The sequence below is a fragment of the Micrasema longulum genome, unplaced genomic scaffold (genome assembly GCF_059751315.1).
Source record: "Micrasema longulum isolate JH-2025_06_02 unplaced genomic scaffold, ASM5975131v1 h1tg000185l, whole genome shotgun sequence".
Lineage (NCBI taxonomy): Eukaryota > Metazoa > Arthropoda > Insecta > Trichoptera > Brachycentridae > Micrasema > Micrasema longulum.
Genome location: NW_028277390.1, coordinates 182,019 through 199,397, shown reverse-complemented (window position 1 = coordinate 199,397; position 17,379 = coordinate 182,019). Strand labels below are relative to the sequence as shown.

Below are 17,379 nucleotides of genomic sequence, written 5' to 3'. Positions count from 1 at the left end.
TAATATAACCGTAATATATTATAATATACCAACAATATATATATGTTCATATACCACTGATTTTTTCAAATTGAACGATTTGGGTAGAAAGGAAGAAATTGCCTTAAGGCAATATGCCCGCCCTTACGCATATGTAAAATTTATATGCATACAGGTGTTCTTTAAACCCCGTCACATCCGAAACCACGATGATCAGTATGGGCAAGAAGACATATTAGCATATTAAAAAAAATATTTAGAACGAACATTTAAAAAAAAAGTAAGTATTAAAAAAACAAATGGCTGCGTACTTCTGCAGGGGAGAAGCGAGAGGGGCGCCGCCGCCCAGTTGACGATATATCAGACTCCCCCCTCCTCGTTTCTCCCCCGCAGAAGTAAGCAACCTTTTTTTTTAGATATTTTATTTTTGTAAATTTTATTCGTTCTAAAAATTTATTTTAATGTGCCAATATGTCTTCTTGCTCATGCTGATCATCGTGGTTTCGGATGTGACAGGGTTTAAAGAACACCTGTATAAAGTGTTAAAATAAAAATAAATAAATATCTGTGGCTTGGGTCTAAAAGGGCCAATGTCGTAAATCGCATTACTGGAGAGTAATTTTACAGCTATTTTGTGACGTCACAATAAATTATTTGAGGTGCTTGAAACTATTTTCATTAAAAAAAACACTGCCACGTATGTATGTGCATATATATTTTTTCAAATATGCGTATTTTTCAATTGAAATCAACCCTATACTAAATGTTGTCAAGAAAAAAAAAATTGCATTGTCCCTTTTAGACCAAAGACACGAATATATAGGTACTATACAATGTGATAAATACAAATTAATAAAACAAAGGTACACACAGTTAAATGGCGAACTTATTGCCGCTAGTAATTTCTTAAAGTCGGACCAAAAACAACTAAAAAATATAATGATAATTAAAATTAAAATTTTAATGAATAAATAGAAGTAAATAAATAAAAAATTTAAAGTTATGGTGTCTAGCGCTTACATTATTAACATTGGCTGGTTTAAGTGGCTACCTTGCACACTGTATAACATTCACCATTCTGCCCATGTTTGAACACATTTGTCATATTTTGAAAATTCTTCCATTTTTTCAAATGTTAAAGAGCTGAAACCTGTATTGATATTAGTGAAATTCATCTGGTTTAATTATTTCACCTACATACTAGGCAACTCCTGAATTTAAAAAAAAAACTACAATTTCTTGGATCAGTTTGTTTAATCAAAATACTGATGAAAACCATTTAATTTGAATATGAATAAGTAAATAGCATAACTAATACAATTTCGGTATTCTAGCGTTTCTGTAATTGTTTCGTAAAACAGAGATCTGGAAATTTGTGGAGACATCGCAGACATTTCATCTACTGTCAATCGGCGGTCTTCACAAACAGTTTTGCCGATTTTTTCCACCAATCCATCGGTCACAATTGAAAGTCTTCCACTCCTTTGCTCATCATGAATATTTCTTCTTCCATCATTAAACTCACGATACCCCTTAAATACGTTTGTTCGGTTCATAGCACCTTTGCCATAAACAGTTTTGATCCATGCAAAAATTTCAGTCGGAATTTTTTCCTTCCGCGAGAAGGTACCTTATGACGCGCACACCTCGCACTTGGCGGAATTTTTTATTGACATAATTCGCAGAAACTAACATTACGAGGCAAGTTTTGATACTAACGAGGGTTGCCGGTGCTTGTTGTGTTCAGGAGACCCCCCACTACCAATCAGCGTTGCCAACTTTTGGAAAAAAGTTCTCACCGCACGAGAGCCAAACTGTACTCTTACTTTCTGGATGTGCCTCGTAAAATATTATTACTGGATTCAATTTTACTTTAAGTTTTATAATGTATACATAATATCTACAAGAGTATATAACGTAATGCTTTTTGTCTTGTTAGGACATTATCAAACTCATTTGATAGTGTCCTAACCCCAAAACTCAGTTTGATTATGTCCTTACAAGACGATATGTGTCATTTTGTACTCTTGTATTTTACAAATGAATCCAGTAATATTTTAATTTTGGATTCCTTACCAATAATTAAAATGGAATTGTTTCAACCGACTACATTCACAATAAATATGAATGTGCTCTTGTTTTGCAGCAGGATAATCGAGATTGCGGGCGGACGGGAGGTGTTCTGCCAGAGCCGCAGTAGGGCCGGCCGTAAGGGGCGACCGCTACACCGGCCGGGCCGCAGGGAGAGGGACGGGGCGCTAGACGCAGCCTTCATACACGAGGTGACTTCACTTGATCCTTTTGTCTAGTCATGCCGACCAAGTTTTTTTTTTATTTGATAATTTTTCATTTATTTATTTTCAATTAAAAATAATTCAATTCAATTAATTTATTTAAAAATAACTTATACATTCCAAGCATAAATTCAGTAAGTACATATTATAAAAAAGAAAAGATACATGAAAGAGACTCATGTCAAAGTAGGGGGAGAATCCTGCTCCAGAAAACCACTTCGGATACATGGAACAGATCAATATCCAGAGCGATGTTGTTCAGCATAGCGGTAGCTCTTCCAACAGGCGTAACCATAGGCAGGTTGGTCCTGAATATCGGAAAATGAAACAATCTATGCTGACGCTATCTACGCATACAGGAACATACCAACCAATGCTCATCATAATCTCAGGATTATCGACCATATCGCTCAACAATCGATAAAAATGTGTAGTCAAATACACAGTCCTTCTAGTCTCTAAACTTTTGTAGCCATGCATACCCTGGAGAAACTCGGTCAGGTAGAGCCAAGGATAATACCCGCACTCTCCCACGTAGAGATATCTCAGAAACTTCTTTTGGATTTTCTCTAGGGTATTTTCGAAATCCCCGACAGTCCGAGGGAAACATTTTGCATTATTTTAAAACATGCCCAAAATAAATATCATCAAAATTTTTGTAGAAAAATAATACATAAACAGTAATTTTAAAAAAAATAATATTTTTATTGAATAAAATAAATAAAAACATCTTTATTTTTAACCACTTATTTTTTTCTACCAACCAGTTTCAAAGCTATACAATCTTCTTAATCAAGTATACTTAACCGATGAATTCTATCCTATTTTATTATATCAGTGTTATGCTGTGTATGGAACTAATAAATCAAGTCTTTTTGTCTTGTAAGGATAGTAATGTGAGATGGATACACTCAAAACTAGACAGGAGTAGACCATAGGAAATATTGTTTATTTGGTTATTTGTAGTTTTTTTTTTATTATGAATCGCTTTTTTGATTTCCAAGATTTCTAAGTTTTGTTATTTTAATATTTTATTTTTAACATGAAGAATTTTTAATCCAGTGTCTTTATTGACATTATGATTATTTTCTATCAGATGGTTTGCGAATTCATTTTTTTTATTATTATTTAGGCACCTTAAGTGTTCTTTTACTCTAATATTAAAGTTTTTCTTAGTTTTTCCAATGTAGATGTAGTAGCCGTAGTCATTACAGTTTAATTGGTAAATACCAGATTTATTATATTTCGGGACTTTGTGTGATTTTTTTAACAATGTTCCTATATTATTAGTTGTCTAGAATGCAGGTTTAAAGTTTGATGATAAGGAATTTAATAATTGTTTAGAAAACTAGACATTTATTGTGGAGGGCAACACCAACAGCCGTGAGGTTGACAGGTCCGAACATTATTTTGGCCCGCAACGCGTAGTCCGCTGCAACATCAGCTTGGACAAGATATTAAACGCTGTGCATCGAAAGAATTAATTACATATCATCTTGGCATTTCGTGTCGCCCGGCCACCAGCTCTCCGCCAGTGTTCGCTATTGTAAATTCCTTCTGTACAAAATAATAGGATGTAACTCGTGTGTGACTACATAGTAAATAACTTCAATTGTAATCCATCTTTCTCATTTAACCTCAAATCAACTCCCATCCTATATTATAAAATGAATCCGCCTTTATTATTAAGGTGGGTAAGCTTTATTTATTGTGGAAGTAGAATATAAATATTTATTTATAAGTTTGCATTTTTGTTTTTGATTTAATATTTTATCAATGAAGTTTTCATTACATCCATTATTATTAGCAATCTGTTTTATTGTATTAAGTTCTTTTTAAAATTAATATTATCTAGTGGAATGTTAACTAACCTACGTATCATTGAATGGAATGCGGAATTTTAATGGGCCATCGGATGATTTGAGGAATTATAAATAATTATGTCTGTATATGTTGGTTTACATCATAAATGTAAATTTTTCTAAACAATTATCTAATTCCCTACCATCAAACATCATACCTGCATTCTACACAACTAATAACATAGAAACATGGTAAAAAAATCACAAAGACGAAGTCCCTGAATATAATAAATCTGGCATATACTAATTTAACTGTAATGACTGCGACTCAATCTACATTGGAAAAATTAAAAGAAACTTAAATATTAGAGTAAAAGAACACTTAAGGTGCCTAAATAATAATATTTTTTCTGAATCCGCAAACCTTCTGATAGAAAATAATCATAACTTCAATAAAGACACCGGATTAAATAACAAAATTTTAATTATAAGTTCATCAAATTGAAATAGAAACTACGATTTCAGGCCAACTCTAACATCAGGCGTCGCTCGTCCCCGCCCCTGGCCCCGGTCCTGTTCCCCGTGCAGCACTCGCCCCCCCCTCCCCGCCGCTTGCCCTCGCCCGCGCCCTCGCCCTCTCCATCGCCCTCGCCCTCGCCGCCCCCGCAGGAGTCGCCGCCGCCGCTGTCGCCGCCCTCCTCGCGCCCCCACAAGGCCAGCCCCATGGCCGTCACGGCTGCCGGCGGGGAGGTCGTGGTCTTCGATGACATCGGAGACAATTGGCAAGGTGGGAATTACACTATCTTCATTTCTCTTTCATACGTGCACGTTGGATATACGAGGGTTGATCATAAAGTATGGTGAATTTATTTTTATAGCACCACCTTCTGACAGCTTCATCCGTTTGAAGTAATAAGTCCGAAAGCCTGATCCGTCGAGATAGTCAGTGTCCAGGTTCAACAAGTTGTGACTTGTTAGTCGGCTTCCAGAGCCGCAAGAGTAAAGTCGTGTTTACGGTGTCTTTCACGCATCGTAGATTTAAGTTGCTTAAAAGTGCCAAAGAAGCCCACGAAATGTTAAAATCAGTATATGGTGATGATGTGGTGACTCTGTTCACAAAATGTATGAGCGATTTAAAAGCGGAAATAAGTTGGTTGAAGACGAGCAATGGTCGGGACGTCCTTCGACCTCAAAAAAACATATGAAAATGTGCAAAAAGTGACAAAAATTATTAGTACAAACAGGCATTTGACTATTCGAGAGCTTACCGAAGAACTGCTCACCTCTCATACAGGGGTCTATTCAATGCATTTTAACCGCTAACTTGCAAATGACACAAGTAAGAGCTAAATCTGTCGCAAAACTTCGCTTCTGATATGCAAGTTTTTCGCAGGAAAAAAGTTTCTGTCAGTCCACGTCCACCTTTCTATCCTCGTCTTGTTAGGATGTTGAATCTCTATTAGACGGTATTTTTGTTTTTGTTAAAATCCTAGTAGTTATTTTTTCATCATAAAACAACATTCTCCCCAAATGTTTACTTTTTGTAGATATTTCACTTTGTGAAAACAGTCCTCAATCATGAAATCAACGCTGGGATAAGTGCATCACTAGCCAAGGAGAGTACTTTGAATGAGATTAAATTAAATAATTAAAATTTGAAATAAACTTATTACTTTGTTCGTAATAAAAATATTCACCATTCGTCAGTTTGTGCAGTTTGAAAAAAAAAACAGAGAAATCGTTTACCTGCAAGTTATGGACGTAAATTATTTGAAACTTATGGCCAGGGTGACATCGTGGGACTATTACTGAACATATGGAAATCCCCCTTTACATAGAGAAATGTCTCGAAAGATTGCCACTGAACAGGATATGTAAATAAATATTTTATAGCATGTTTCTACTGGATATTCCTTTTATATAATGGCTCTTTTTCCCAGTAAAATCACTTAAGTAAGATGTGATTATTTTTTAATTCTCTGCATTATGTGCTGCAATTTACCACCGTATATGGCCATTTTGTGTTGTGAAAATGAAATAAAAACATCTTAATAAAATCGCAGCGGTTTTTTTTATTTATTTATTTTTATTTTTATTAAATTGAAAACATATTATGCATAATTATATACAATATTCCCAAGGAGTTTAAAAAAAAAAACTCATTTAGGGACATACAGATACCAAAATTATTTAAAGACGTTTTTATATTTTAAACTATAATATTATTTACAAAAGCAGAAAAATTAAAATTATGATATACTACAAATTAAAAAGGGTATGAAAAATACTTAAAAATAACAAAATAAACATAATACTAGGCATGGAAATAAATTCAAAATGATGTTCACAGAATAATTTATATTTAAACTGATTTTAAATGAAGTTATTTGAAAAGGCACCTAAACATATTAATTAAGAAAGTGAGTTGTCTAATCCAGTTTCTTTGTCCTTATTTTAGTAACCTTCAATTTGGTATATTTCAAGGTTTGCGTTTGGATTTCGAGAGTAGCGACAACGAGCTGGACGCCGGTATCATGCGACCGGAAGGAAGCACCGCGCATTCATCTCCACTCCACGGCGAGTGGGAAGGAGATGGCGAGGCGGACGGGGACGAAGGGGAAGACGGGGAGGGGGAGGACAGCGGTAGCAGCGCGGGGAGGGTAGCTCGCATTATCGGCGGCCTGCCCATAGCCGAATATGCCGAGTCTCCGCGGAGGTACGGACCGCCGCGACCCGGCTTCCCTCAGGTAAGGAAACATAACACCCCCGTCCTTATAAAGAAAGTGGCATCTGGGGTGCTATTCTGAATCGCTCTCGCGGCATGAGAAAACAGTTCTTGTCTTGTATTTTTTATGTAAATTTACGAGATAATACGGACGCGAGAGTGTTTGGAATACCACCCCTGAAGATGGCAAAATCAAGAAAACATAAAATGCTTCACAAAGACGGCAGAATATACATTCAAAATTTTGTTTACCATCTTTGATCGCATTAGTACAATTCGGCCATTCATTAGTGAATTAAACAGTTTTTGGTACTGTTCATGTAATTGCAATTCGGCCCTCCATATAATTTGCTAAACTCTCGATGAAATGGGCAATGAGTTAAATGCAATTAAAAAGCAGTAGAGTTAAATATAATTTATATCGCAGTTTATGAAATTGAAATTTAAAAAAAAATTATTAAGTTTCTCTATTTTTGACTATTCTTTTTTTAGTATGAGCGAAACCAATATGAAGACCCTCGGTCTTAAAAACGGTTTTCAGGTATGGGGAGGGATTGCTTTCACTGTAATGTGCGATTCAGCCTTTGATCAGTTTTGGGTACCTATCCGTTAAAATCATCATCACTTAATTAACTCTTGTTAAAATAGTCTGTTGGGATTCTGAGATTGTTAAAATATTGGAAATTAAATTTATTGAACAATAGATACGTGTCATAATTAACCAGGCTTTATAAAGAATTAGATCGCTAATGGTCAACCGCACTAAAAATGTATTGTGATAATTGTTTAGCCTTTTCTGAAATCAAAGAGTTACAGGCAAATTTACATTCAAATGCAAATGTTGAAAATGATATGTATTTATCTCACATTAAACTCGTTTGAATTTTATATATATGTGCATATGGGCAGCCCACATGGTGTAATAGCTAAGACTCTTTTCTCACACACAGAGTTCCGGGTGAGATCGCCAAAATTAATTGTGATGTTTCTTGAACAAAGATTTTTTTGAAAAAATAAATAAATTTGTCATTCATTACAGCTAAAAAAATTAATTATTTTTGCAATGTGCGGATCTGAAAAGACGCCGCAAGACCTTTAAAACAGATTTGGGTAAGTGGGTGGGGCTTTCAATGATGTTTCTCGATCCTGGATGTTTGCAACCCCTGTAATTGGGACTCCTGTTTATTGATTATGAGATGATACTCTCAGGGATGGAATAATTAACTTCTTATAGATATACAAAAGTAGATGAAGTAGTAGAATAGATAACTTTCTTCGGAAGTTTAGAAAATTGACAATTTTGTTGCACTAAATAGTAAAAATAAACAAATATAATGGTTTACATTATGGTGTTTTGTCCCTTCTAGCGAGTCCTGTCAGGCAGCAGTCCCTCCCCTCCCCTCCCGCCGCCGTCATGCATGCCTCCCTCCTCAGCCACCTTCGACTACCTGTACGAGTTCTCCGAGACGCGGAAGGTGCTGGAGGAGTTCTTCAAGTGTCCACGGCCAGATGACATGGACCACGACACGGGGACATTGGACGATATCCACGACTTCAGAGTGAGTCCAGCAAAAAGTATTAGATTCTAATAAGTCAAACTACAGTTTAAAATTTATGAACATTTCAAATCAAAGAAAAGTAAATGCGCCGAAACTTATTTTTACATGGATATATTCCGTGTACAACAAAGTATATTTAAAATATGAAAAATCGTGGATAAGTTTCCTTGTTCAAATAAATTGTTTACTGTTTATTGTGCAGTGCATTTGAATGTTTAATAACCCCCGCGTTATTGGTTAGTGCCTGTCGGTGAACCAAATAAACATACAAATTTAGTTTATGTTAGTAGGCACAGTGGAGTATAACTAAACCATTAAAAAATTGTTATTAAACACTCAAACACAGTGCACCTTAATTTTATTAAATAATATAACAAAACAAAATCCGAATGACCGAATCCATAATACTTTAATTAGAGATGCGTGTAATATAGAGGATATCGTACGATGAAGCAGATCCAGAAGAAGGTACCGGAGGGACCGTGTGGACAGAATGAGCAGCGACAGACTTGTGTACACTGAAGCCGATGAAATCCCACCTGGACAACGTCCGCCTGGAAGACCACCCGAGAGATGGAGGAACAGTTGGACCTCATCATTTCAGAGAACAACTAGTTTTCTGTAACACAGATCTTAGGATCTCTTAAAAGATAAAGAAGAAGAAGAAGAATAGACAAAAAAATACTCTTACACTATTAGACAATAATCTTTTACGTTTATGAGTATTTGGTACATCACTTTTATTGCTTTAGCTATCCGGAGCCTGTGTTATATTTCCATAAAAAAAAATAGGTTAACTGGATTCGAACAAATGCTCAATTTTTTTAAATGTAAAAATGAATTTTTGTACGGTGTAAGTAAAAAAACATGTTGAAAGAGGTTCCGGTATAATGTAGTGTCAAACTGATAAAAGAAATAACAGAAGGTGGTCACAATTCATATTTGTTGATGTTGAATGGCAATGACTTCTCAAACACAATGACCAATGCCTTCCTCAAACATCACACCTGTGATTTTATAATTTTACCATTTGTTTATAAATTTGATTTATCCAACTGCTAGTGGGTTGTTCTTTACTTCAATTGTGTAAATTCTGTTGCAAAATATCATTTAATTTTCGTGAACCTGTTGTTATTACATGTAAAATAACCCATGTATAAACAGAACATACCGTGCATATTTATACAGTTGTGGTTGTAGCCAATTTGAACTAACAATTTGATCAATTTCAGTTTAAATTTATTCAATTTAAACTCTCTAAACTCTAAACAATCTAAGCTTATTCAGCTAGATCTTGTTTATAAAGCGAAGTAAAAGAATTTACTAAACATGGAGCAAATTCGTACAAATTACAAGCCAGCTGCACTGGTACGTGGCAAATTTTCAACTAAAAGACGTCCACATAGAGATTCCATTTGTGCGTAGTGTGTAGACATGGTTTAGGGGTATTTATCATATTTTTTTAGCAAGTGTCGTACATTTTGTGTTCCAGGATCTTGAATATCAGTTGCGCCGACACTCGCGGCCGCACGAAGACGGGTCTGTGGACGGCGAGGGAGACGAGGACGGAGAGGGGGAGGGGGAGGTAGACAGAGACGGACACGTGGCGGAGCATAATGGGGAGAGGGAGACGGAGGACGGGGGTAGCGGTGCTGGTAGCTGGTACGTGGGCCAACGCCTCGCCCGGCCTCCCCAGCGCTCCCCCCACCACTCCCCCCATAACCACACAAACTTCCTAGGACTGCAGGTAACTCGATTAATCTCAGGCTCTGTATTCTCTCCTCCCCTGTGTCGTTAACACTCTTTGCTGATATTTTGCATTGTATAGATTTGTTAGTGCGTGTCTGAGGTCTCATTTCCCGTGTAATATTGCAGCAAGAGTGCGCTCCGTACTGTCCGGAGGTGAACCTGGTGGAGCTTTCGGCGGGCACGGGCTCTAGCGGGTCAGAATCTCGCACGGGCGACCCGGCCCCCGCTGCTGCGGCACCCGGGGCGCGCCCTCCGCGGCCCCCGCGCCCCCCGCGTCCCCCGCCCCACCGCTTCACACTCTCGCCGGAGACCACGGACTGCGACTCCAACTGCGGGGACCTGGATAGCGAGGTGTCGCTGATGCTTGTCGAAAATGAATTGCGTAAGTTTGTAAAACTTGTCGACTGATCGACTTTATTTTCAATGCCTATATCCAAATCTGACAAGTTCTGAATTTCCAGCAAGGTTAAATTGAATCACTGGATTTTTTATATTTTTTATACCGAACAGTACTTTAATAAGGAAATTCAGTGTTATAGGAAATTGGATTTAAAAAGTGTTTTCTTGCACGCAGTAAAATTAAGAGCATTTAACTGTATGTCATAGTTTCTCTAAAGTGTATGAAATTCTTCTAATTTTTTTTTGCACCACAACAGGCCAGGAGGCCCAATTATAGTGGTGAATTACATCACAGAACACCCAGGCTTGACAAAAATCATATTTTAATTTTTGCATTCTTACCGGAAATCAAACTCAGAACCTTCCGTCTGTGAGTCAAGCGTCTTGACCGCTACGCCACGGAGGTGGCCAATAAAAATAATTCAAACAATGATAGTGTTGTGATATATTTTTGGTTTCAATGTCAGGCAGGTAGTGAAAAAATTACAAAACTTGGAAGAAAAAAAAAATTTACCAGTTTAATAGTCGATTAACAAAAAAAAAACACTGAACTTCCCCATTGATGCTTTTAGATTTATCTTAAATACCGTAATAGAAATGTATTTTTGTACCTGAATTTAATATAAATGTAATAAAATACAGTTTTTGCTACCATTCGTGTAATCTCAATATGGTCAGAGGAAGAAGGATTTGACCGAAGCCTTCCACACATGTTGCCAAGCTTCATTAAAATCTCGGTTTATGATTTTGACATTTTAAAAAGTAACTCGTTTATTGACAAAAAAATATATATTTTAGTGAGCAAAACCGATTGGAAAACCCCCAGTCTTTAAAATTGTTTTCGGGTATGTGAAGGGAGTGCTTTCACTGTTCCATGCTATGCAGTGGTAAAAAAGTATACTGATTTAAATAATAATTGTTGATAGCTTTCACATTATGTAAAAAGTGTTTGCACTATTAAATTCCTTAAAACTAAAAATATACACAAGTTTAATTTCACATTCAACACTACAACCATACTCCAAACACGCTAAACAGTAACAACACAAACATTAATAATATCATCCGTATCTGTTACATGCCGTTGTCCTCGTTAGAAAATTTGTATCGTATAATATCGGTGGGTAACTACTACGACTAGGTAACTTCAAAATCAGTATTTTTGAGCCCACTTAAAACATATCTTTGTATCTTTCTTCACGAATGCTACAAATAGGCAAGTCACGATTCATTAAAGTCATCTTATGATGATTTGAATGCATGACTAAACTTGTCTATTTGTAGTATTCACGGAGGAGGATACAAAAATCTGTTTTAGCGAGTAACTCACAAATGCTGATTTTGAAGATACCTAGTTGCAGCCCCGCGTGTCCAACATTGACTTTAAGGAAATATTACATTTTTCTTTTAACCAGATAAATAATATGCATATGTATACTAGTACAGTGTTTACATAATAATGTTCCACCGGCCATGTGTTGGTTTACCACTGATAACTCTATTAGGAATGTAAACATCATATCTATTGTGTTTTACTGTGGTAAATACAAATTTCAACTGGCCCGCAGTCTGCGTGTGTATCTACTCCATTAAACTGGCTTTATAATTTTCATTATAATACGTAAGTCCTCAATACTCGCTAAATATCCATTATTTTGTAACAATAAATGCTTAATTGACAATGTGGCAAATGTTCACCGTGTCTTCACTTGATTAATGTACATATTTACAAATATTATATATTTTGTAAATACATTTGATCTGTGTCCATTTTCTTGATGTGGTGTGGTGATATTTTTCCTGAAAAGTAATTTGTATCGCATAATTATCATATATCTTATTTAAAAAAAAATCATAATGCAGATTCAATAGCGCATAAGAGATGTAAATTTTAAACACTGTCACTTGAATCATGAATGAAAAGAAAATAAATTATGTAAACTGACAGCTCATACAAATTTGGCAGTTATATTTCTCTGGCATAATTTTTATGTGAAACTTTTATTTAGAAATGATTGAAATGCAATGGCAGATTTTTTTAATTCATTCAGTTTCCTTTGATATTGGCGCTTGATTTAGCGTGGCTGAAAACCTAGGATATTTTTCCCTCTAACTATATACTTATTGAATTATGTTAAATGTCACTTAAGCTTCTTTGGCTCTCGGCGCTTCAATTAAGGGCATGTTGTGTTGTTACGAGAAATTAGGTAGTGAACAGTTTTATCAATCGTCAAAGTAAAAAACATAACGCTCTAATGTTTACAAGTCGTAACATTTATTCATTCATTCATTTTTTTTTTCACATTATAAACAAAGATTAATAATAAATAATGTGCCAAGGACACTTAACAGCATACTATATGAAATATTTTTACATGTGAGAATAAACAAAGATGATGAAAAGACTACATATATAGAAAGAAATGACAAAATGTTCAAACAGTTTTAAGCATCATGTATTTATGTTTATATGTAATTTATTAATGCCTATATTATTTATATTATAAAATGCACAATAAAACATAACATAAACTATACATTTGTGGAGAAGGGTGATTCAATATTGGTAAGGGTGAATGTTTTTCACCCAAACCAATATAAATAATGTAAATATATATGTATATATAAATTTCACTATCATGTTTTTCAGTAAATCATCAATCACTGTTGCAAACAGTTTTATTATCTTGTAAAATGTTGTATCATCTTTCAATCTCATTGAAAGATGATACAACAGATGAGATTCTGGTCTGGCATCTCAGTCTATATAGTCTCTTGTCTGCTTTGTAGCCCCTCCCCCCAACCCTGTGGGGCAGCGGGGGCCGGGCGTGGCGCACATGCCCGTACTGGAGGACGGCCTGAGCTCGGGACACGCTTCCGACGTGGACAACAACAATCCTCCACCGCCCACGCCGCCTCCCCCACCGCCAACCACCAATCATCAGGTACTATCAACTATTCAATTTGAGTAGTTAATAAGTGGTGCTAAACGTGTAATTATGGAATAAATCTTTTGGAGACTTTTATGAAGGGCGTCCGAGACAAGTAATTTAAAGAAATAATAAAAAATAAATCAAAACAATAATAAAAGGCAATGAAAGCAGTAGACTTATACTAAATTAAAATTGCGGTTTATGAAATTGTAATTTTTTATAAATAGTAACTTGTTTATTGACAAAAAACATTTGATTTTAGTATGAGTCAAACCGATATGAATGACCCACATTCTTTAAAACTGTTTTTGGGTATGTGGAGGGAGTGCTTTCACAGGTATTATTAACTGTATTCACAACTATACTTTTTTTCTTCTTTTTTTTAATTATAATTTTTTCTTCGCATTTTACAATACATATACATAAGTTACAAATACAAAATATACTATTACATAAACACAAAAAAAAATCCCACAAAGGCATGGTCTGTGTGTGGGTGTACATTTTATTTTCAATTTAAATAAAAGGTACTGGAAAAATACAATAGATATAAAAAAATAAGTAGTAATTTTAGGAACACAATATTTAAAAATAATAATAAAGCATATGCTATGAATTTTTTTTAAAAAGGCTTTTTAAATCTGCTTTTTTTTTTCATAATTTTAACAAAATTTTTAATTTAAGCTTAATAAACACAATTCTATCGTATGTCCTATACTCACATATTACCCCTGCTATTTTCAGATAATCAAACCACAAATTATATTGGAGAACGGAATAAAGAATGATGTTAGTGTTCTTTCCGATGCTGACTTTAATTGCCTCGATCCACTGGGTAATTAATGATTTTTTCTCTTTTTTAAAATTCGTACGGAATGCCTTTTGTCACTTCCAGATTGAATGCACGGTGTTTCTTAGTAAATATACATTTAACCATTAATATGTCACATAAACTGTCACAGAGATCAACATAAAACGGCTTGATTTAAAGTATTTAGTTTTAAGACTGAAATCTCGAGCCACGGTGACCTATACTCTGAAGTGAGGGAACTAACTAATAAAGCCTCGGCAATATTTGGATGCTTGAGAAATATCCTATGGCGTAATAAACTCATGCGGATTGATAGCAAGGTCCATATATACAAAATGTGTGTCAGACCAACCATGACGTATGCAGTAGTGAAGAGGGCAGATACGGTGAGAACAAAAACTCTGCTCAGAATGTCAGAGATGAAAGTACTAAGGGCAATAGCAGGAAAAACTCTGAGGGACAGAATCCGGAATCAAGAAATTAGACGGACTTGCGATTCCCGAGATATAGTAGAAGATTCTGGAGAAGTCACGTCGATAGAATGGACAGAACCAAAATCCCCTTTACCGTGGCCCATGAAATCCCAGCCGGTCGCCGTCTGCCCGGGAGACCACCAAAGAAACGGAAAGACAGCTGAAACTCAGCGTCTTAGGAATCACCATCTAGCCAATAACAGATCAACCGATCTAAACAATGAAGAAGTTTTAAGACAATCTGTTGACGGTTTTCTTACTTTAGAAAATCCAACCATATTTCAAATTGGTTCAAATGGTTGTTTATTGTGGAATCATTTAGCATGTTATTACATTCTTTGTTAGAATTCGGTTGGAACAACGGATAGATTGTTTCCAATACACAGTTAAAAATATTCTTAAGCTCAAATATCAAAAGTGCCATTTCAAAGCTGAACAGATAGTGTAATGTGCAGACGCACTGTTAGAATGGGGGTTGAATTGAAACTCGCTCTTATCGCTCCATCGGCTCTTAGGCAGTTCTTTCTTCTCGAGCTTCTGTTCCTTATTATTCTACTCCAGTCCTCTTCCATATTATCTATTCATCTTTTCCCTAGTCTGCCTCTGGGCTGCTTTCATTTTAGTACCAACTTTATTATAAATCCACGCCGTGTCGTCGGAACATGATCCACATTTGAGATATATGTATATTTTTAGGTCGCTGGTCAGCGGCTCCTCCCCCGCCTGCGCCCGAGGCGCACCGGAGCCCAGGGCGCGGCGCCGCGGATGCCGCGCCGCCGGGTCCTGCGCCCCCTGCTCCCCCCGCGCCACCACGCTCTCCGTCTCCTTCGCCCCCAGGCAGCGCGGGCGAGGCGCTACGCGACATCCGCTTGGCGCTGCGTCGTGCACGCGCCCTGCCCCCCCCGCCCGCGCGCCCCCCTCAAGAGGCGCAGACCCCCGTACTGTGGCTACCCAGGTCTATATGATACTTTACCGTGTAAAATTGATTTCTCCACTTATTTTGTGTGATTTATTTTGTTTGATAATCACAATCATTAATGATATGTGAACACAATGAGCACAAACAAGTATATAATTATTTTTTTAATGAACAAGCTTAATTAAATTCTATTAATGTTATGAAAGTTATTGCAACAAATTATACTAATAGGTTATTACAAATTATTTTATCTAACTAACATAAGAGACTATTTGATTTTATAAATTGCGTTACAGTTCTCCTATAATTATTTAATGTATCGTTAAAGATATCAATATCAGCATTACTTTCTAGATAATTATATAATCTTAACATACAATATAATTAATTAAAGTGCGCCATATCATTATTGAGGGCTGCACGATCTCAATCGCCCACTGGGGACATTCAGGGGCACATTGTTTAGAAACAAAATCTAGATTCTACCATCAATTATATTGTAATGATACATCAAATCTAAAATCTGTCTCTTAAAAATAAATGAAGTGATATGAGTGTGGATTATTAAGTCCGTGACTCTTTGGATGAAAGATAGTTTTTTCAGCAAAAAAAATATTTATTTCTCAACATAGTCTCCTTTGAGCTCAATACACTTTGTCCAACGTTTCTAGAATTTTTCGATCTCTTCCAAATAATAAGATTTGTCGAGGTCCTCGAAATAGGCATTTGTTTGAGTGATGATTTCATCTTTCGAGTCAAATCTCTTTCCGTTGAGCCATTTCTTCAGGTTCAGAAATAGGAGGCCAAAACGGGTTCTAAATTCGGAGAATATAGCAGATGAGGGAACAATTCTTAGCCCATTTCATGAAATTTCGCCATGGCGACATATGCCCCGTGCATTGTGTTGGTGGAAGAGCACTTTCTTTTTGGCCAAATATGTTTGTATTTTCTTCGAAACGATGTTGAACCGATCCAATAAGTTGGAATAATATTCGCCTTTGATTGTTCCCTTTTGGAAGTTATTGGTGTGGATACATGCATCCCTAAAAACTGTCTTCAAGATCTTATTGGCCGACAGACTCCCCTTGGCATTCTTTGGCGCTGATTCGTTCGGGCAAATCCACTGTTTTTATTGCTGCTTGGTCTCCGGTGCGTTGCGGTGGACTGTCCACGGTTATGAAACGGAGCAAAAACTCATTTCGATTGCGGTTAAACAACATCAAATAATCCTTAGAGCTGTGAGCGAACACGGTACCCATCGGATTGCTTTCTCATACCCAAGTAATCATTCAAAATCAAAACCACTGAACTATGTGATATGCCTATGGCTTCTATAATCTTTCGCACTTTCAATTTCCGATTAGATAATACCATATCGTGGAATTTCAAAAACTGTTTTGGGTGTAGTGACCTCAATTGGTTCGAGTGATAGTTTTTACAGCACAAAAATAATGCTTGTCTGCTTTAATGGCTGTCAAACGTTAACTAAATGACGCAAATTGCTCAAAATTTCGCAGCAGTCTATCAACAGATGACGGTTAAAGGAAACAGTGTTGCTTTTAAAATTACAATGCGGGAAGTTCAAAAAGTCACCGACTTCATGATCACCCTCGTAGATTAAAAAGATGTACAATTTGTCCTTTTAAGTTTATCATTTTTCAAAGTTCAATATAGTTTCATGTAAGCTAATTACAGTCTTATACCTGAATAATTAAAAATGAAATAGGTTATTGTTT

The 17,379-nt window shown here is 36.1% G+C and overlaps 1 protein-coding gene across 22 annotated transcripts in view; it reads left to right on the top strand.

Moving 5' to 3' along the window:
• The window catches only part of LOC148283854 (protein lin-10-like), a 147,051-nt gene that overhangs the window by 112,571 nt on the left and 17,101 nt on the right, over positions 1 to 17,379 (top strand). For 20 of the 22 annotated variants that reach the window (XM_088243092.1, XM_088243087.1, XM_088243090.1 and 17 more), the window contains 9 exons: positions 2,126 to 2,261; positions 4,601 to 4,862; positions 6,560 to 6,822; positions 8,168 to 8,359; positions 9,852 to 10,106; positions 10,235 to 10,490; positions 13,298 to 13,452; positions 14,185 to 14,275; positions 15,421 to 15,679. In XM_088243092.1, coding sequence (XP_088099218.1) covers positions 4,799 to 4,862; positions 6,560 to 6,822; positions 8,168 to 8,359; positions 9,852 to 10,106; positions 10,235 to 10,490; positions 13,298 to 13,452; positions 14,185 to 14,275; positions 15,421 to 15,679 — 1,535 coding nt within the window. In that variant the 5' untranslated portion in view covers positions 2,126 to 2,261; positions 4,601 to 4,798. Of the gene's footprint in view, positions 1 to 2,125; positions 2,262 to 4,600; positions 4,863 to 6,559; positions 6,823 to 8,167; positions 8,360 to 9,851; positions 10,107 to 10,234; positions 10,491 to 12,064; positions 12,129 to 13,297; positions 13,453 to 14,184; positions 14,276 to 15,420; positions 15,680 to 17,379 lie in introns of those variants that run through there. The other 2 variants (XM_088243094.1, XM_088243093.1) reach the window with 1 other exon arrangement.